General features: G+C 36.3%; 1 protein-coding gene across 1 annotated transcript in view; it reads left to right on the top strand.

Annotated features, from left to right (window-relative positions):
• ADGRB3 (adhesion G protein-coupled receptor B3) overlaps positions 1 to 22,603 on the top strand; it is a 479,906-nt gene that overhangs the window by 194,675 nt on the left and 262,628 nt on the right. The window contains exons 4-8 of the mRNA XM_075707045.1: positions 6,379 to 6,543; positions 10,105 to 10,269; positions 11,736 to 11,900; positions 18,130 to 18,231; positions 18,789 to 18,895. Of these exons, the coding sequence (XP_075563160.1) occupies positions 6,379 to 6,543; positions 10,105 to 10,269; positions 11,736 to 11,900; positions 18,130 to 18,231; positions 18,789 to 18,895 (704 nt within the window). The remainder of the gene's footprint in view (positions 1 to 6,378; positions 6,544 to 10,104; positions 10,270 to 11,735; positions 11,901 to 18,129; positions 18,232 to 18,788; positions 18,896 to 22,603) is intronic.

Here is a 22,603-nt window from a genome sequence, read left to right as displayed (position 1 = left end):
ACTCTATTTTTGAAGTAAACTAGACTGTCATAAACAGAGAATCCCCTGGACCTTATCTCAATGAGTAGTAATACATAGAATCAGACTCTCATGTTGTCACTGTGTGTTGAAAAATATCCAATGGGAAGTGCATCTGTGATCCCATCAGAGTGTGTGTATCAGCGTTATAAGCATTTAGAGAATCTCAGTAATGGAAAGCAACTTAAAAGATTGTATCTAGATAAAACATCACTGTAATAAGAACTGCTGTCAACACCTAAGCCTTTACTACTGTTCTTTAAGTAAGCAATTCACATGAGATTTTCTAATATTTCCGGGTAGAAACCCCCAGGCAGGGCTGAATTCAATTACTTGAAGAGTTTCCACACAAAAATGGCAGCTATTTCTAAAAAGGTTAGGATAGCTTATATTTTGCCAGAGGTGGGATACATTGCAAAAAAACTCCCAACCTGAAAGTATAAAAATAAGAAGTGAAAAAAGAGAACTATAAAATAACTAACCTTCCAAACAATCAAAGATAAAGATTCCTTTGAAACTGCATGAAGTACGAACATGAAAACACACAGTCCAGCACTCACAATGAGATGCAGTTCTGCCTGCTTTCTTGCTTATTTTGTATTACCTAAGAAGAGGCAAGGCATTTAATCACCTAATTTTACAGAATTTTATCTTCATTCTCTCTAGTAAGGAATGAGAACTTTTCATATCAAACCAAAAAAAATTCCATGTAATGCAAAAGCCAAGGTAATTAATTTGCTGTCAAAGTAAACTGGAAAAAAGTTAATTCTTAAAAATCACATTGTCTAGCAAACTTCTAAACGATGCTCACACAAAGACTGCTCCATATTTCTCAGGTCACAAAGGAGCTCTTTCCTTACACATGAACTCCCACTTTAGGGTATGGCTTTTGTTTCCAGATACCCAGTATGAGCAATAGCTACCAATTCTCACTGGCTAACAGTGATATTGCCAAGATATTTTCCTTTTCAGATCACCACAGCTGATTCTGATAATCTTTATGTATCTTGAGTTACCTTTCCTAAAATATTACTTTTCTGGGCTTAATCTTGCATGTTGTTTTACATAATTACAATAACCTTATTAATTTATTTTGGTCTCTATCTGGCTACAGGGTCACTACCGTGTGGCAGTGTGCAAGTTTAGCAATTTTGAAATGTCCTTTTCCTAGTCACAGCTCCATTAATTTTTCAAACATCCCTTTAATCATTAGCCTGAATATCCTCTGTCCTCATTATACTATGTATCCTGACTCAGAGAGCTGCATAGTTCAGGATTATCCCTGGTCCATGCATAACAAAATGCATGGTTTGTACACTAATATAATTAAAACACAAGTTTGACAAAACAATCCAAACATATGCACACGTAACTGGGATCTGACCTGTGTACCCAGAGCTGTACCACTCATTCCATACAGCTTTTGGACTCTGTTAACACAGCAAGTTTTTACATCTTAGAGCATAAACTAGAAGCAATAAACACACAAAACTAAGAGTGGTCTCTCCTTGTATATGTACAAATACAAAATCGACTGGGGCATGTTCGTTATATGTTTGCACAATTAGTGAAAGGGCGGGGAGGACAAATTCTGAGAGGTGAAATAATGTTTCCTAATCAAAAAGTCGCCCCTTCAAAATAAAAAAGTACGCAGAATGGCTGTACTTCAAGCATCTATCCACAAGCTTCAAGAGAAACTGTTAAACTTGAAAATACTAATGCAAAGCTTCCAGAGTATTTTCATCTATTGCCTTCATATACTCCCTTTAGTGTCCAAAATACTCACTGGGATGTTAGGGAATACATCTCTCTCAGAACTCACTGTCCTGGAAAATTTTGAGAATGGGATTCACCAGCTTCATCATTATATCTATATATATGTGTGTGTGTTAGTATTGAAATAAAACCTTAAATTTCAAAATAGTACTCCTGATAATTCAAGTAAAATCATGAAGGAACCATTATTTACGTAATTTTTTATTTATTTATATTTGTTCAGGACTGATACTATTTCACAGCCAGGTTCTGCTAGGTAATTCAGGCTGTCTTGGAATCAAGAGCCTTCTAGAAAAGTGCAGCATAGTAGGCAACAAAACATAGCTTAGGTAACCATTGTTACTGGTTCTTTTGTGAGCCAGGACATCTCAGAATCCAGTACTGCAGTGCCACCGACACATTTCAGCTTAGTGGATCATTTCTAATACAGCCAAAACTTCAAGGAGAAAGAACATGGAATTTCCTTGCCTGTAGATCATCTCAATTAGTTTCTATTTCTCCTTCCCCATTGCCTTCAACAACTTTTGCCACAAAATTTAGCTTAAGCTCAGCATTTTCAGGCTTATGGGTAAAGCAAGACCTGGCAGGAGCAGGAATACCCTAAAACATTTCAAACATTTGTATGCTCAAAAGCTGAATTTTGGCTGGTGTGATATGCTAAGACTATTTTACTTATCTCCCTTTTTTTCTCAGGGCTCGTTTCAATGAAGTGTGGCAATATTGCTGAAATGTTACACTTTTTGATATATTCTGTGCCTGCATGGTACACTAACAAAATTATTACAGACAAATTAGCCCTATCTTTTTAAATCCTGTAGTTTTATTGTTAGTAATCTATGCTCTGGAAGTTCAGGCCTCCACTTGAGAGGAAGAAAATAAGAGTAAGGAAAACTCAGAAAAATTAGAAAAAGTCACAGCAGAAGTAGGGTAGCTGTATGGATTAAACATGAAGGTTAGAGGGCAGGTGTCAGAAAGTTTGCTGAGTTTACATATTATGAATTTCAGAAAGATTTTTGGCTGGACAATTTAAGCTATACTAAAGGAAACTATAGCACTTAAGTGAGTTGTGCATACAAACCCTCTAATTTAATTTAAAAAATTCCTTTAATGTAGCATCTGCTTAGATGCAGATATTCAGCCATATTAAACTACAATACCACTTACAATGAAACATCAATGGCCATAATAGCTTTCCAATATCTGTTCAGTTTAAAGCTGAACAAATCAAAGGCATTTAAACCCCAATAAAAATCTCCCAAAATATGCTTGTAGGATGAAGGCCAGCATGGCCTCACGCCTCCTCCCACTTCACAGCAGTTGCGTATTGTGAACACTGTGGGCGTTCACTTCAACATGATTAGGTTCACAGAGTGGCAGAGAGAAGGGAAAGATGCTCTGCAGCAATCCAAACTCGTTGTGCTAGCAATGTTTTTGACATATAAGTTGGCAATAATGTGAATATTTTTGTCCCAAATAATGAATCTTGCATCTGAAACTGTGTTATAGAAAACAGTAGATCCTCTGTGGGCCAGCTCTCCATCTGGCGTAATTTGGCATAGCTCATCTGGCTATAATTCATCAGATGTTATAGGGGGTTTTGTACTTAGAAAATGGTATTAAAGAAAGAAAATGTAAATTAAATATCAGAAAAAATATTCAAAGGTAAGAAATTTTAAATTAAGATGTTCTTTTAAAGCTGATCTGGATAATACTGGACACTTCTGTGATGTATTGAACAGGTTAATTCTCCTTGATATTTGTTTGCTGACATTGGTTGTTTTCTTAGTGTCATGCCTTTTCCATCCTTGACTTCATTAGTTATCTATTAGTTTCAGTTATACAAGTCTATACATACAAGAAGATACTGTGAAATTTTTACTTAATGAGCTAAAATTTGTCATGGAAGATGATTTTGGACACAGCTTACTTTAAACCACAAACAGATAGAGGCTGCTGTAAGTTTGAGTCCACCTAAAGTGAAACATTTTGTTTTGGCTTATGTTCAGATCCAAAATAAAAAAGAATTATTCTGCGTTGCTGCTAATATGCAGTCACTCTTGCTGGAAGAGATGTACAACCTTTTGGCTCAAGACAGTATCTTTAAAAAGCCCCTCCGCACATGTTTTTGTCATTTTTTAATGAAGACAACTAACTTGCAATATTTTGACAGCATCAAATCAAAACTCCGGATTAAACACTAGACTTAAACTCACACGTAGCCTAAAAAACCTCAGCCTGTTTCTACATAGTGTCTAGAGCTTTCTAATTTATTATTTTTTACAGAATAATCTTTTTCTAGTTTAGATTAATTTTGATTTGCTATGTTTTGTACTTTTTGAAGTTCTTATTTTTGTATCTGGGCATCTTGATCAACCATTGTGGAACTGGGAGATGAAATTACACCATTGTTATTACTGACTACTGTTTGGAATCTGGTCTGACGAATTGGTTTCTCATTAATTTTTCTCATATGACAAAAAATTTGGAGTCTTAGAGATACATCTGGATTCAGAATCTAATACCTTGCCAATGAAAAAAAGTCTTCAGATCATATAGCTGTATCAGAGTAGCTGTCTAAGTATAGTACCTGTTGAGAAAAGATGAAATATAAGGGATTATATGCAGATATAGTCAGCAATTTATTAGTTTTAGAAGAGTTAGGTTTCCTGGTTTTGACCAAAATGTCACAGTTAATCAAGGTTTCTAAAAAAACTAGACTAAAATGTGTTGCTTTAACATTAATTTGGAATGTTTCTGAGGTGGTTATTTTTGCTAGTATAATGCAGATTGATGTGATATTTAGAATAAGATAATTTTAATAAAGCTAGCCATGTAGGAAGTGGAATAATTATTGTGGTTTTGACCACTTGGATGTGACCAACTAAAAACCTTTCATCAATAGGGCTGTTATCTAGTGGGTTAAAATCTTCCCTGAATGAAATTTGACATTTTCTGTCAGGTGCAATTTCTCAGAAGTTAGCTAACAAACTTTTTACCTCAACATAGCATCTGAAACGACAATTTTCCTTACTTTTATTGAAATGCAATAGCACTTACATGCAGAATTCCCCTTGATCTTGCTGATGATTTTGTGATAATATGCCAGGGAGCTGAACCTCCTTCTGCACCGTAGGCAACTGAATTTCACCTCAGGGAATGTTATTCTGATCCATACAAGAAAAAGGTTTTATTTGTAGAAACTGGGCAGGTGATACGTGCCTTCAGGGCATAGGAAACCCATACATGAGAAGTTCTTTCACAATGATGAAAAAAAAGTGAGGACAAACCAGAAAATCTATTTCTTCTGTAATGTTGTGAACCATTACCAATGATACACTGAGATGTTGTACACTATTTCACCCTCTAGACACCCTTCAAACAGACAGAGCTGCAGAAACAGAGTTATATGATACCAAGTGTGATGCTCAGTCTGGCTACTAAGTCTCTGGATTTTTCTTAAATACCTAGCATTACTACAGTTCTCATTACTACATTCCTGTTCTCACACAGCCTAATTTAAACCCGTGCAACTGCTTTTATTTATGCAGAAGAAAAATAACTGAAGTTTGTTTTGCAGTATTTTTCAGTTTATAATGAACTGTTTTACCAATGCATGTATGGAATTGTCTTACCAGTACATGCTTAACTATAATATATTAGAGAATTTTCTGAAAATTTAACTTCAACTGTTTCTGAAAAGGGAATGCATATAGTATGTAAGCTTATATGGATATTGTATATCAGTTTCTTCTACAGGGGAAAAAAATTAATGAAGAGAAAGATGCATCTTCTATGATTCTTTATATTAATTTCATGAAATACTTGTATATAAAAATATTGGTATGTGTAATTTATTGTGCACTCTGAAGGTGTTTGAAGTATGTCGAGTGAACACTTTTTTAAGACAGTGATGCATGTATTATTGTGTATGTTAAATCAATGAATATGTTCATGTAAGGAAATAGCACAAACCTCTTTTGCTTATGTGGTCTTGGAATTTTTGAGGAAGATACTCAAGCACATGTGCTGCCATGGTTCCACCAGAATTTAAAGAAGTGAAATAATTGTAAGATAACAGCCCCAATTTATGATGGTGACACAATAAGAAATTATTACATTTATTCCTATATTTTCAAAAGAAAGCTTTATTTTGATTGTTTCAAGTTTTTAGAGTTGCCTTGAGACATAAAGTATATCCTGATTCTCACAGAGACTAATCTCCTGAAAATCAGGGCTATTAAACATATCTCAAGTCAGGCACCAAAGATATCATAACTAACCTTTGAAAAGGGAAGGTATCTTTCTTGAAAGAATAAAAGAAAAGAAAATGCGGTAGCGAGATTAGTTTAAAGATTAGAGAAAATGGTTCAAAGTTAAATATATTTTAGAGAAAATATACTTTTTAAATTGAAATTAACTAAATTTTATAAAGGATTTATTTGCCAATGCTAAAGATTACCTATGTACTTATTTCCTTGAAGTTGGCAAAATAATTCCCATTTAAAATATTGATTTTGTTTATTTTGAAATCCTTCTGTTACTTGTGTGTCTGTTTCTGGTTAAAATCTGTTTGGTTTGTTGCAGTACATGGCGTTTGGGAGGAATGGTCACCCTGGAGTTTGTGTTCATTCACATGTGGTCGAGGCCAAAGAACTAGGACAAGGTCATGTATACCTCCCCAGTATGGGGGAAGATCATGTGATGGACCTGAAACACAGCATAAACCTTGCAATATTGCACTCTGCCCTGGTGAGCGTATATAGCAACTCTCTGCTTTGATACAGTGCATTCGATGTGGGTTGTTTGTGATTTCTTTTATTGCCCCTTTCACACAGAAAAAGAATGTTAAGCAAAGTGAGTAGGTGGGGTAATATTGTTCATAATTCTGACTGTAGTGATTAAAGGATATAATCAGAATTGTAACTCTGAGATACTACACAAGCAGACAATTCTTACTTTCTTCAAGATACTCTCTCTGTGGGGCACGGTATGTTGTGTAGGAAATATTGATTCAGGATGGGTCTTGGAGAACCAAAAGGTAAACAACTTTCTGAGTGTGGCTTAAAGGTAGACATTCAGAGGTCACATAATTTGTGTCCACCATATCTGTTTGAATTACGTTTGCTTACAGGTTTACTGCAATAATTTATTCATCATACAACAAATATATTTGAGAAACCTCAAAATTTAAATTGTTATTAATTTATTAAAAATGGATATTATTTACATGTGGACAGAGAGAAAGGCTGACACAAGCTAGGGCATTATTTGAATCCCAGTTAAGCCCTTATGGTAAGAAGTTTAAGTGCCTCGTTTCTGAGAGTTTGTTGCTAAACCACTTTCAAAAAAACTACCCCTAACCAAGTAAACAATGCATGGGCTTTATGTTAAACCTTCCATCCACTGAAATTGAAATGAACTCAAAAAACCCACCTGTTCTTTCAAAATTTATTTTAAAATTTTTGTCCATAGGTTATAATTAATTTTGACTGAAATGTTCAATATGTATGCGCATATATATATGTATGTATACATGTGTATATATATGTATATAATAACTAAGTATTACAATGAGTTCAATAAACATAAAGAAGATTACATATATATAATAATAGTTTATGGTTATTGAACTCATTGTAATACTTAGGTATTAAGAAGGTGTCAGGTAGCTGTATCTGAGAAATTTCTTTAATGAGTTCTGTCTCACAGTGTGAAGGTTGCCCTTGCAGTGGGCTTGTTGAATATCCACGGTTCACAACACTGCTGCAAATAGTTCTCCATGACTGGAGCTCTTCCTGAAAAAGGTTGATGGACACGTCATTAGCAAATGGCTGTCTGATCATTTGAGAACAGAGATGAAGGAAAAAATGGAACTTAGTGCTTCACAGAATTAAAACTAAATTTCTTAGATTTTTATTAAACCTGACCTGAACTTTTCTTTTCTTCTGGTCAGCAAAGCATACTCCAACTTTAGGACAAAATTTGTGGAAACGTTTTAGTCTTGTATGCAGCTGTAAAAATTTTGAATTAATCCAGTTTTTGGCCAAGGTGGCAGCTGTGCAATTTTTACATGTGCCTACACAAAAGTAATTAACATGATATATGAGCATGAAGCAGAGTTGACAACAAGAGAAATGCCAAATAAAAATAGCAAAGAAGAAATTAATGCATTCAGTTCACTTCAGTATTGCAAAGAAACACAAAAGTTATTACACCTAATCTATCAAAATAAGGAGTTATTTGAGAATTCTGGATTTTGAACAGTCATTTCTACCTAAATGACTTTCACCAGAGGAAGTTATATACTGATATTTAAAAGTAACAGTTTAAATCTTTGCTGAATGTTAAGATTTGCTGTAATTTCAATGTTCAATTTTATAAAGGAATCTTCATGCTGAATTCTTTAGTCTTTTAACAGTATTTCAGAAACAGAAAACTGACACGCTATTTGCTCCTAAAGATGAAGAAGGGAGGTGTATGAAATATATATGAGAAGCCACGGAATGAGTTTTCTCCAAAGACACTGTAATAATTGATTCAATCTTTCCTACCCTAAATAATACTATATAGCAATGAATAAAACTGAAGAGGGTGCATTGAAATGTAATTTCCATAATGTTTTCCTCTTCACATAAAGCTTTTATGATTAATGAGTGCAACTAGCTTCCATGTTTGGAAAGATTTCCATTTTCTGCTGAATAAATTATCAGGGCGCAGCTTCATAGCTTGAGAGGCATCTGCATTGAGAAGTGGTTCACAACCAGGCATTACATAGAATATTTAATATAGAACTTTAGGAAAAAGCCTCAAAACCTCTCTTTCTTCAGTTCACTGGTTGCTGAGATCCTGGGCATTAGAGATATGGATAGTATCTTTGAACTGTTAGAAATGTTCTGTGGTTGCTGTCAGACAACAGTAAAATAGTTCACCTCCATATTTCACAGAACAGGGGTGCACACATATAGACACAGTATGTTAAATCACTGACTTAAAGAGTCTGCTTCCTATTTTAATTATTAACACCATCAATTTAGGAAGCTGCTATTCCAGCCCTTCTTTAGAAGAATCTTGAAATCAGGGGTTGGCAAGTGCGCCAAGTGAAGTTACTCGTTTTCAGTGGTGGTGTTCTTATGGCAATAGTAGTTATAAACCCAGGTTTTCAAGGATGAATATTAATCAAAATTGTATTACAACCGACATTTTGAGTTTATGTTGGGTAACTGCAGGTGCAATGAGGAACTGATGATTGCTGAAGGCTGTATGAACGCAGGATTCTAAATTAGCACAATCAGTAATAACACATTTCATAATGCTTACTTGTTTTCAAAAATACTGTCTAGTCCTATTATCTATGATAGACCATGTAATTTTTCACTTACAAGGGAACTTAATTGGTTTATATTTTTTATTATTTTGTTTTTTAATATTTTCATTTACCTCAAGAAGCTTTCTGATATACAAAATTAAAAATAACAGTCCTAAGCACTTACTCATGGGAATATTCATCCAAACCCAAACATATGGGCTACTACAAAATACTCAATACAGAACTGGTCACCATATCTATATTGTTTAAAAATTCAACTTGACAAATTCAGAAAGAAGATTATGCAATATGCAAACACAGAAGCCGAGTGAGGAGGAAGGCAGGCCATTTCTGTCTTCCTACATTTTATCTCAAAAGAATGTTGAAGAACTGGGATCATTTACCTGACAGGGAGGATGAATGATAAAAGTATATTCAGCATTATAAGTGTAGAGAGCAAAGGCTGTATGTGAGGCAAAGTGGTAACTCCTGTTTTCCTTTTCCTATTCAACTAAAGAGACCTAATTTCACAGTCAGGACCAATAGTCTCATAAGCTGACACATCTGAGTGATCACTGCAGCTGTAATAAATCACTTCGAAGGGCTCAGGGTTTGCACGATGCAAAGTTGGCCCCCACTTCTGCCTAAAAAGACAAGACCAGTCTTTTTAATAAGGCCTTGTTTTCAATAATGCCTTTCAAACCATACGGAATGTGAACAAAATCATAATTTCTTTGTTATATCAGCGTACAATTAGAGGAGAGGAAATGTTCTTTACTTGAAGAAAAAGGAAAACAGTTTTAAATTTTTTAAAATGAGGTGATAATGGCGGTTTCTGAATTTGATTTCTGTAAGAAGTCAAGCATCTTCAGGCTAGGCCCAGTCAGAGGGGTGGCGTTCAAGGCCTCAGTTGGAAGCCCCTAACCTAGAAGGAGGCCGTGAGTCCCTGCCCGGCTTAGGTGGTAACTCTGCTGTGTCCCTCTCTTTTGTGCCTGCCGCGGCAGTCGACGGACAGTGGCAGGAGTGGAGCTCGTGGAGCCAGTGCTCAGTGACCTGCTCCAACGGCACCCAGCAGCGGAGCCGGCAGTGCACGGCGGCGGCCCACGGCGGCTCCGAGTGCCGAGGGCCCTGGGCCGAGAGCCGGGAGTGCTATAACCCCGAGTGCACCGGTGAGTACGGGCTGGCGCGGGGAGCTGCAGCTCTGCCTCTCCTGCTCAGGAGAGACTCAGGGGCCGGTCTTGCCAGTAGCTCTGAGCTGGGAACTGGGGCTACGCTGGCAGACTGCCGGGCTGCCGCAGGCCTCAGCGGGCCGCAGAGGGGCAGAGCGGCCGCCTCCAGAGAGAGGCCTGGGGCCTCGCTCTTCTTTATTTGATGAGCCACCTGGACATAAAAAGCTAAAGAATATGTCCAGAAACTAGATGATGGGCTCATATCTGGTTTTTGGTTTTATCACCATTTAAAGGACGTTCAACTGTTTTAGAAAGATGTGTGAGGGGAGACCTTATCGCTCTCTACAACTACCTGAAAGGAGGTTGTAGTGAGGTGGGTGTTGGTCTCTTCTCCCATGTAGTTAGCGATAGGACGAGAGGAAATGGGCTTAAGCTGCGCCAGGGGAGGTTTAGGTTGGAAATTAGGAAAAATTTCTTCACGGAAAGGGTAGTCAAGCATTGGAACAGGCTGCCCAGAGAGGTGGTGGAGTCCCCATCCCTGGAAGTGTTCAAAAAATGGGTAGACGTGGCAGTTTGGGACATGGTTTAGTCTAGTCTACCCTTAATTGGTTTAGTGTGGACTTGGTAGTGTAGGTTAATGGTTGGACTGGATGATCTTAAAGGTCTTTCCCAACCTAAACGATTCTATGATTCTATGATTCTATGTTTGAGGCCTAAAAAACTTGATAAAGTGTCTCACAAACCTAGAAAGTGATCAAGTATGAACTGATTCCCTTTTACACTGAGACTACTTCATGATCCTCTGGCAGTATAAAAGCAGGCTTCCAGGGTGGGTAAATTACATTTATACCTACTTTTAAGCCTCATTTGCACTGTCAGAGCATGTAAAAATCATGCTTCTAAAATATCAAATGCAAAAATGTTTTTATTTAGTTTTATAAAGGGTACTTATGCACGTTGTAAATGTGTATCATTACCATACAACAGCAGTATACAAGTACATAGAAAACAATATACAAAAGGGACAATGTCTGTTTTGCAGTCTAAGTGTAAGTTAATGTGCACCAAGATGCAAGTCATTTGGACAAAAATCCCATATTTAGGAGCCAAGTAGAGACTTCCCTATCTTCCATGCGCCTACATCTACCAACTTCTGTCACTGTTATTTATACCTGGGGGGGTTTCTTCTCTTACCTGAGTAAAGAATAACTTATATATATAGGGTGGTCAAGCACTGGCACAGGTTGCCCAGAGAGGTAGTGGAGGCCCCATCCCTGGCAACATTCAAGGCCAGGTTGGATGGGGCTCTGAGCAACCTGATCTGGTTAAAGCTGTCCGTGCTCACTGCAGGGGGGGCTGGGCTAGATAACCTCTAAAGGTCCCTTCCAACCCAAAGCATTCTATGATTCTATGATTCCTTTATGACTGGCATTATGTCGCCACTGTAACTATGTTTCTCCAAACAGCAAATGGCCAGTGGAACCAGTGGGGCCACTGGAGTGGCTGTTCCAAATCCTGCGATGGTGGCTGGGAGAGACGGATAAGGATCTGTCAAGGTGCTGCCGTGACTGGGCAACAGTGTGAAGGAACCGGAGAGGAAGTTAGAAGGTGCAGTGAACAGAGGTGTCCTGGTGAGATGCAAATATAATCATTGTTATTACCTACACTACAGTATGGCTTACTTTAACCTACAGTATGTCTTACTTTAATGGTCATCTTTAGGAGGCATGACATCAATGTCCATAGAGCAATAGCCAAAAAGAGACATATCTGGCCCTGCTTTAGACAAGTCACTGCTGTTTTTCTCAGTAGAGTTGTGTTTATGTAGCTAGGTGTAAACTAGCCCTATCGGATATATGAGCAATGTGTCATGCTTTAAATAAATCAAAATACTATAGTATAGAACGTTATCAGAAAAATATTTCATTGCCTAGGTTTGCCTACATTATTTGGAGCGGCAATGATTTGCTACAGAAATTCTTTCTGAATGCACTGCTTCTCAGAATATCAGGGCTGGTTTTGTAAATCATGGGATTTCTTTTATCCAGTATACAAGAGACATCTTTGTAGTACATTTGGGGTAAATTTCAGTGCAGTAAAGATAAGGGAAAAAGTGAACCTTACTGTACTATATAGAATGAATGAATACATGAGCAATGTTTTATAAAAAGGAAAGTAATTTAAAACAAAAAAAGCACTCCTTTCCTGTTTTAATGTAATGCTTAAATATATTTCTCTGCAGCACTTTTTACTTTGCCCTCCCAATAAATTTAAGTCTTTCCCAACTGAAAGCTAATAAAAGTGTACTTTTGAGCTTCTTCAAAAGTGATGAGTAAACAAGAACAGCTGGTGAATCTGGGCATCTTTATCTGTAAAGACACGTTGTCTTAAAGTAAAAGAATGCATTGTTGGATAGGTGTAAGATAACAAAATAAGGTGTAAGTAGTGTAGGATGTCTTAGCCATTCACTTGGGAAATTATGTGTTCTGAACTGCAAGCCAGGAAGCAGCAAAAATCAATCTAGCAATCTCTTTAACTTCTGGACATTTTGATGGCTATGTTCTCTGCTAGTCAGAGAAAGGACTTAAATGGCGGGGATGTTTTGGGTCAGGAAATAGGAAATATATCAGATGTGAATTTTGTTATCAAGCCCACATTTTCATAGGCAGCATGTTTATCCCTTGACAGCCATCAAAGAACACTTTTCAAGGTATCTGCAGTACAGTAGAACAATGAATCTCACTGCATTCAAAGAACAACAAAAGGACTATTTGTAGTAACAAAATTGTAATACTATACTGGAGAAGTTAACCAAATTTAACTTACTTCTCAAATGATCTATTTAATTTTAATAAAACATTCATTATTTGAAAAGCAGTACAAAACAGTATTTGTATTGGCTTCCTAAACAAATTATAATTTCCATAGTTAATGCAGACTTCCTCTATAAAAGCACAGCACTAAGAGAAGGTTAATGTGAATTTTCCCAATAAGCAGACATTCAGATCAACCATCTTCTGCTTATAAAACCAGTCTTGAAACAATTTGCATTTGTATATTTAAAAGCAAAACCATGCTGCTGCAGTCCAATTTTCAAAGGTTGCCACCTGCTGTTAATAAAATATTTTACAGATGTATTTACAAGTCAAATGCACCCAGAGCTTTATTTTTCATTTGGTAAATTTATTTATTTACTTGAGTCATTCCAGATTAGAATCAGTATGCTTATAGAAACCATAACCTAAAGCACCTTTTAACAAACTATACTTGTGCAATAGATTATACATGAATAACAGGTTTAATTTTTCTGTTTCTAGACTGACATTTACTAAAACAACTCAGATTTAAATGTAGACAGTGGATAATTTACCAAGATTTTATAAAATGGAGTACAGATTTACATTTTATGGACACCAAGCAAAACTGAAAAGTACTATACAGAGATGATTGTTCAAAGCATAAGTAAATTTCATGATTTGTATGCTTTTCTTCCATAGCCCAAAAATAGTTCAGAAAAGCTATTTTTGTCTTAGTGGTTTCTTTTTCTGTATAAGTCATTGAGAAACATGAGAGACTAAAATGTTAATTTCTTCTTATATTAGCATTGCTTTATCATTAGTCTAAGACCAGATCCTCAGCTCTGTACATCTGCATAACATATTTGTAAAGTGGATGAAGCTGCACCTCTTTGCATCACCCAGAGGTCTATAGACTTACAGAAAGTTAAATTATAGCTGACTTTAAACTGTGGAAGCAAAAAGACATATTCTGGCTGCTGTTAATAAGATACTTTGCAAACAGAGCTGTTCACTTTGACTGAAAATCTTGACTGGACTTTTCGTAGTTTGAGTTCTGCATTATCTGAACATTATACAAGGTTTTCTTCATAGTTGATCAGTGATTCTCTTCAAATGGTTTGGGCAGGGCCTGAATTACATCAGACACTCCTAGAAGCTGAATATAAGCAGCACTAAGAAAGGCAGGCTCAGAACTATTATCTGAAAGTTGGTTTCTTAAACAGCTTACTTTCTCGACAAAAGTTGAGTATCTTTCTTTGTGATTTATTTCTATTCACAATTATAAATTTTAGAACTGTGGTTGTTTCCTTCCATTGTGTAATATTCTGGAAACAAAAACCAAAGATCTGAAGATATTTTGGCTTCAGTCATTGCTCTGTTGTATCCCAAAGAGCTAAAATTAGATTTCACTCCTAGTAGGTCAGAAGTGTTAAGGATTTAGTACTCTGCACTCAAAGTGCCCTTTTGTGAAGGATAACCTCAGAAAATTGGAAACAAATCAGAGAAAGGAAAAAAACCTTCTAGATTTGCTAAGCAGCTAGTCACACAGGAATCACTGTGGAAAACTTACACAAGATGAAAAAACAATAGGTCTGCCCCATAGGAATAAAGGAGACAGGTAACAAAAGAATTGCAACCCATGACTGATAAGGAGTTACATGGCAAGCTGATCAGAAACTTTTAGAGAAATGTATAAGAGAAATAAGGTAAATCCCATTAAATATGTCAGTAAAAACTGAGAGATGTGAGAACTGAGAACAAAAAGTGCAGTATTATTCAGGAGAGAAGACTTCTGTAAATTTATTTTCATACAAATAAGACCATGTTCTTATGACAATTTAAAGAATATCTTAGGTTCCAATAATATAGTATTGGTTTCCAGAAATACTTAATTCAATAATAGTTAATTCTATAATAATTTGACATGTGTTCCAATATTTATGCTTTACCCAGATTTTACTCAAAACAGATCCTCAGTATTTTTCTCATAAGCCTATTGTCAGTGGTAGAAAAAAATAATATATAGGAATTGTTTTGACCAAAATATTACTGAAAACAGTGATAGACTATCTTGTTTGTTAACAAAAAGATAACACTGCACAACTGCTGCAGAAGACAAGGTAATGATTTCCTACTGAAGGTAGGTTTCTTCAGAGGCAATACTAGCTATATAGGATAGAATATGAGAAGGGGAAAGATTCAAATAATTGTCAGCAACTAAATAATAAAATTAAACCTTTGGGTTTTGTTTTGCCTCTGATTACAACACTATTCTACAAGATGTTCAAAAGCTTTTTTCTATTGCCTTTGTTTAAGATAATTTTGCCTGTGGAATTGAATTAGGATTCAAGAGAGGAACTGTAGTTCTGGCTTCATTTGTGAGCTGCTGTGTGGTGTTGGCTAACTTGCTTCACCCTTTCATTACCCTTTCCCATATTTGTTAGCTGCCTAGGTAGATTGTAAACTCTGTGAGGTTGTGTGTGTCTCTTGCTTTGTCTGCGTGTTGTACAGAGTTTTCTCAGATCACAGGTTGGTTGTTTGCCTCTTGGAGATGCATGTCCTCTCACCAGTAAAGTCAGAAGACGACTGTGCTTCTAGACCACTGTCTTTGTTTAGTGTCTGTGCTTAGGTGGGATGAATTCAGGCCTATTGTTACAGGGGTATAACGTCATAAATTTGAGTATATGCTCTGTGTGGGAATGTATTGCTGAATCACATCATCAGTGAAAAAGAGATCTGCTTTTTATTTGCCAATATTAGCAAATTTACCTCGGTATTTTCTGTTTGCTTCTAAATTTTAGCAATTCTCTATCATTTTGTACAGCTAACCCACATTTATCTGTGGGTGTGTTATGAATTAATTGTGACATAGTTACAGAAAGACTTGAACTGGTCCTGAGCAGAGCCAGCAGGGCCAGCAATGTTTTTTAACTCGGATATAATACCACTCCAGCGCGACTGTAATATCTCCATGGGCAACATGGGTTGGAGCCTCACAGATGCTTTAATGTGGGTGGATGCCTGATTAGTAAGCTCTGCCAGATACACTTTAGCTTTGGGAAGAACGGGTTTGTTTTTCATGCGCAGCATTCCTTGATCCAAGGTATTTGTACAATGCTTTGAAAGGCACAGAGTCAGCCAGGGACCAGGAAAGCTTCTTTGCCTGGGCTAAGTGATACCCCTTCCAAGCTCTGACTTGCTCCCACACCTCTTGCCTGATAACTCTGGGTCTCGGGAATGCCTTTTACTTTGAATGCAACACACAGGTGCACAGATTATCTCTGGCACTAGGCTAAAGTTAAAACATAATCTTGAGTTCTGAAAAGTGTGACGCAAAAGCACACAAGTAGATGGGAAATCTCTGATATTACCTCTGACTTGCTAACATAAAAAAGAAAATATGGTGTATATAAGTATGTATATATATGCATGTATATTTTTTTCAGGAAAAAAAACACATTTAACAATCAGTATTTGGAGGGAAGTAAGAATTTTAGCTCTGAGAATCAACACCTAAAGTGTTGATTAGTGAACACAACATGTTTGAAATGGCCACAGCTGCATGACAAATATGCTTCTCAAAGAGCTCTAAGCTTTAGCAACTTTATGTAATTTATAATATCACCTCCTTATTATGTTATTTTACACCTGCAGAATCAGAACATTTCTCTTGTTTATAAGGTCATAATAGGATGTTAAGTACATTTGCTTATGTCACCAGATGGCTTATGTTTATAAAAATCTGTCTGTTCCCATTGTAACACCGGCCTGATGCATTAATTTTTGGGGTATATCTGAAGCAGTGTTAATATTCTAGATTAGGAATATAACCAACTTTCCTTGCGTTTTGCCATTAACGGATCTCTTGCTTTTTTAGCAGCACCAACTGTCTTGATTTATGATTTAGGAATGTTGATGGTGAGGCAAATTTAGCAGGCAAATCTTCTGCCCAGATGTAATTCATATTAGTATTACTGAGCCATCTGCAAGGTATTCTTTGTCCTCCACAAAGACAGGATACAGCTTTATGTGAAAGTCTGCTCAGTTCCTTTACTTACCTCACTCTTCCATCAGCAGAAATACAAAACCAGGAAGATGGACAGTTTTATAGGTTAGGTAATGGGGTGGGCAAAATCTGTAGTCTGTTCCTGCCTCTGCTAGAGATTTCCCATGCAACCATGGGTGAATCATTGAATTGCTTTCTGCCTTATCACTCCATCTGCTGTAGTGATAGAATTTCCTTTCTCTTTTCCTTTTTCTTGTTTTGTAACCACTTTGCTGTAATACAGTGAGGTTACAATTTTCCTGAAATGCATATAATAATACTTTTAAACAACTCATGGCTTTTCTCTGCTGAACTTGGAACGAATTAGAGTTCAGTAACTAGCATTTGTCAGTGCTTTAAGTTGTGAGGTGACTTCAGCCAGATGTTTGCTGTGTTAATCTAATTTACTCAAAAATCGTAAACTGCGAATCTACAGTAAAAATACAAAGAGCAAAAGGAATCTGTAAGTCATGACCATGTGAAAATAAAACATGAAGCATTTACAGAATGTTCTTTTTCCCTATGCAGTTCTGTTACTACAAAATTGTGAAAATATTTTTTCCCTTTAAATGGTATTGCAATAATCAGTAAAAGGCCATTTTGTTTTATAGCCACTCAGTCCCACATTATTGACTATACTTGCTTAATTACCAACTTGTACTGAAACACATTTCAAAGAAATAACCTGCTTTTTGGTCTTCAGAATATACAGCTCTCATGCGATACCTTTAGCACATTAAATGTTTCAACTGTGGTTTCAGAATTGATTCTTTCACATACAGTTTAAGCTTTAGAAAAATCTTTAAAAATTTAGGTGTAAGATTAGCATCACAGCTTATAACATTTTACAGGTTTTGCATTTTTGCATTTTTGTACTTCATTCTTAAAATTAAACCAAATGATGTTAACATATATGTCTCAGGAGAAATTAGGACAAAGCTGAAGACTTACTTTTCTGATATAAAATATCTGGTTTACATTAATGTTTCTATTTAAATTCTAATTTCTAAATGGCAGCACCTTATGAGATATGTCCTGAAGACTATTTGATGTCAATGGTGTGGAAAAGGACCCCAGCTGGGGACATGGCATTCAATCGATGCCCTCTCAATGCCACAGGTACAGTATTACTTTGAAATTATATGATGATAAAAAAGGGGAGAAATCTTTTGCATTGTGTTTTAGACATAATCATTACTAGACTTGTATACATATGTATATATGCATATATGTGAATATATCTATATAAACCCTACATATTTACTATGCAAATACATACATATAGTATATACATGTACATATACTCTGTCTCTTATAGCTTACACATATGTACAGGTCTGTGGTGTATATGTATGTATACACATACATATATGCATTATAGCCAGAGAGAAAAAGCTGAGAATAAATCAATTTGACAGGACCTACCAGGCAAAGTGATAAAAATGAAGCAAAACATAAAAATCTTTTTAATTAAGAAAACACTGCTAAAAACCCACCAAGTGAACATTGAAAAGTGTTTCAGAATCTTATACTACTCTCTATATACTGATGATCATTGCATGAAATTGTTTCTATGTGTGCTTTTAAAATAGCATGGAATGTAGTTTAAATGAGGTTCATTCTTTCCAGATGCTCTCACTTATATAAATATTTTCTGTCATCTTTGTGACTTACAGGCACCACTAGCAGACGCTGCTCTCTCAGTGTTCATGGAGTGGCCTTCTGGGAACATCCAAGCTTTGCTAGATGCATATCAAATGAGTACAGACACTTGCAGCATTCAGTAGGTGCAAAGCCAGCTTTAGTACTTGCTCTGTTTATTCATTACTAATCATTGGTGTGAAAAAAAGTACTTATTTACTCTCAAGTCAGATTTCTGATAAGAAATACCAGGAGGAAAATAGACCTAAGAAAGAATAATTTATAGTAATTTATATTATTCTGATCTTGTATATTGCTGGTGTTTGAGTGAAAGAAGCTTTGTCTTATTGTAGAAATGGAAAAATTAATCAGATTCCCTTTTTTTCATGTCCACTGTGTGAAATTTTTATAGGGGTCAGAGGTAAGACATATTTTGGTTTATTAGAAAATGAGATGTGAATAAATGAGATTTACTGGAAGAGTGACCTGCTGAGTAATTTTATAATCCCTTGAATTCTTTAATTGCACACTAGGAAGTCAGAAACAATATTTCTTTTTGCTATCAAATTTAGAACTTCACCTTCAAATATAACAATAGGAATTGATTATAGAGTAAAGCTATTGCAGTGTCTTAGAAAAATAAAGTAACTCTAGATGAAGAAATGTTATGGGATTTTTTCAGTATGCTTAACAGAAAGTTTCTTTGCAAAGCACATGCGTTATACATTTATCTACTGCCTAAATATGTTTACATGCAGAGATGTAATACATTTTATATATTGCATTATAAATATACTACCAAGATATATGCTAGGTATATTGATTGCATTCTCTTTCCATAGCCAAAGCATTCAGCCAGGTTAATACTATTGTGGGAAGAGCTCCTTTGAAGATTGTCATGGACAATGTTTTTTGCCTGCATGATATATTTTGCTGATATTCTTATATACTGTGCCTTTTCCAAAGGCCACAGCTCCATTAAATATTTAGGAGAGGGGCACTAATACAGCCGTGTACTTCGTAACTTCCTCGCTTCTCAACCAAGTACAGCACTTCTGTAGCATGTTTGAAAATCTTTGGTGGCTTGAAAAGTAGTAGCCTGGCTGTCAAATCTGGCTTGCCACTTAGAGGAGATTTTGATGGATTCCTTTGAGCTGCATTTCTGTTTCATTAGATTCCAACTTAATTGAGGCCTGGGATTCAGTTGCAGGGTAAGCCAAAGCATTATTTTTAAAACAACACAGAATAAAATGTCAAAGCAATTTTCCCCACTACAGAGAAACTTTTCTATTTTGTAAAGCTGTCTGCATGTTGCTCTATCCTTTTTGTGTTCATGCTGTAAGTTGCCTGTAACTGGTTTGCATTTTATATTTTTGATATTTTATTCATTTGCAACAGCTGCATATAGTATGTCTAGATGTACTTTATGGGCATGGACAGCAATACATTTGTATTTCATTTGCTTAGAATCTGTATTTTGGTAAATAGCACAATAAAGGCAATGACTGTAGGTAATATTTATACAGTTTTGAATACTAATAATGTCACATTGCAGAACAAAAAATTCACATTTTGTGATTGAAAACATTGAGATATTTCAAAGTAAAGCAAATTATTTCTCTTTTACTTGCTGTTTTTGCATTTAAATATTATAATCTTCTGAAATATTTAAAGGATTTTGAAAAATTTAAAAGGATTTATTAATCTTGACCTGCCTGACCAGAAGACCATCCCTTTAGAGTTTTGTTCCTCTGCTCTTACCTTTTTACATTTCATATCAACACTTATTCATAGTGTTGATCCTCATGCTACTGATTCTGTACTGATATTCAGCCTTTTCTTTTTATGTCATTGCTAGAATTCATTCATAAACAATTCAAATAGTGGGAAATGCGCTTTCATGTTATTCAGTGGTTTGACTGGCTAACTTCTTGTGAGGCACTGATATTTTTTGAAGAGCTGCAAGTCTGCCTGACAGGAAGGGGTCATTGTTGGACAAAAGAAGGCATTTCTAACCCCGATCAGATTTCTCTATTCTTCTATATTTCCTTTTCAAAATATTAAATACGATTAGACCACACTGTGAAATAATCTTTTGCCAAAGAATGTTTAAAAATAGCTAAAGCTTCTTTAAAATTACACAAGCACCTAAACATTGTCTTATGGCTGCACAAAATTTCAGTCTAGTTCATATGCATACAAATTAAAGGAGAAAAGTGGATTTCTTTTGCATCTGCGAGCTGTCCACAAAGAAAATCAGCCTGTCTTACATCTTACTGCTTCTCAAAGTGAACAACACAGCATATTTAAAGAATCATAGAAAATAGAGGTAAAGACCTATAAGGTCATCGCCCTGCAAATGTAGGCTTGTCCCCCCACGATACATATGTCAGCTCTATAAATCCCTGAAAATAGGGCTTTATAAGGAAGCTGCTGACAGACGGTGTTGCTATAATAAATATGTGTGCTTATGAAAGCATTTATGAGATGCCTCCATGTGCTTAACTTACCAATAATGTTATTTTACCAACTCAGACCAGGAATAGTGGGGGGTGTCACTCAGTTCTATGAATGTTCCCATAAAATCTGAGTCTCAGCTGAATCCTTTTCATTTCTTACCTGAAATACATAAAACAAAAGTATGTGTATAGTCTTAAAAAATGATATTTCTGAAGTTGATTTAAAGCAGTTGATACACATAATATACATACAATACTTAATACATTAAAGCATGCCTACCTGGAGGAATACAGACAGACCCCTGCCTCTTTGCCACAAGAGGCAAACAAGCCACATATGATCCAGAACCAGCCCAGAAGTCATGTAGTTGAATTCACATGTTGCTGTGCCCAGGCAAATACTCCCTAAAAGAAAAGCATTTCATATGCTGGGAGCCAGAGAATAATGCCTTCGCCACAGACCCTGCTAACGTGGCTACACAGATTCTGGACTGGAAGCTTACAGTTATACTAGTAAATAAACTAAACAGGGTGACTGCCCAATCTTAAACACTGTCCTTGCAGTCATCTACACTGTTTAACTGTTTATCTGTTAGCATACTCCCTGACATGATTTAAGACCATATCAGTGAGCACTCTCCCAAACAATGCCTAGCATCCTTTAGAGGATAGCATGACAGAGACCATTCCCAGTAGGCAATAAAAACATAGTTTTCTGGGACAGACGAGGGAAAGAGAGATTAGCTTGAGAGATACAACCTGTCTGTGCTCATAGGCCTCGGGGCTAGACAATATTCCTGCAGCTGTTTTATTTACCAGTATTTACTATTTATAAGGTAAAAACACCTTACATTTAGACAGTTTGGACTGTGAGTAGAGAAGTTCATGGCTACATGTGTCAGTGAGGCTACACCTGGACACAGCCCAATTGGGCTCCCCTGTACAAGAGGGATATGGTGTTACTGGAGCAAGTCCAGCAAAGGACCACTAAGATGATTAAGGGACTGGAGCATCTCTTCTATGAGGAAGGGCTGAGAGAGCTGCAGCTGTTGAGCCTAGACAGAGGGAGATCTTATCAATGTATGTAAGTACTGGAAGGGAAGGTACAAGGAAGATGTAGCCAGGCTCTTTTCAGTGGTGCCCAGTGACAGGACAAGACGCAATGGGCACAAACTGAAACACAGGAGGTCCAGTCTGAACATCAGGGAATGCTTTTTCACTATGAGGGTAGTTGAGAACTGGCACAGGTTACCCAGGAAGGTTGTGGAGTCTCCATCCCTGGAGACATTCAGAAGCCATCTGGACATGGTCCTGGGCAACCTGTTATAGATGACCCTGTTTGATCTGGGGGATTGGACCAGATGACCTCCAGAGGTCCGTTCTGAGCTCAT

This window comes from Pelecanus crispus, chromosome 3 (genome assembly GCF_030463565.1).
Source record: "Pelecanus crispus isolate bPelCri1 chromosome 3, bPelCri1.pri, whole genome shotgun sequence".
Classification (NCBI taxonomy): domain Eukaryota; kingdom Metazoa; phylum Chordata; class Aves; order Pelecaniformes; family Pelecanidae; genus Pelecanus; species Pelecanus crispus.
Note: the sequence above shows the minus strand (reverse complement) of the source record. Positions and strands in the feature narration are given on the sequence as shown.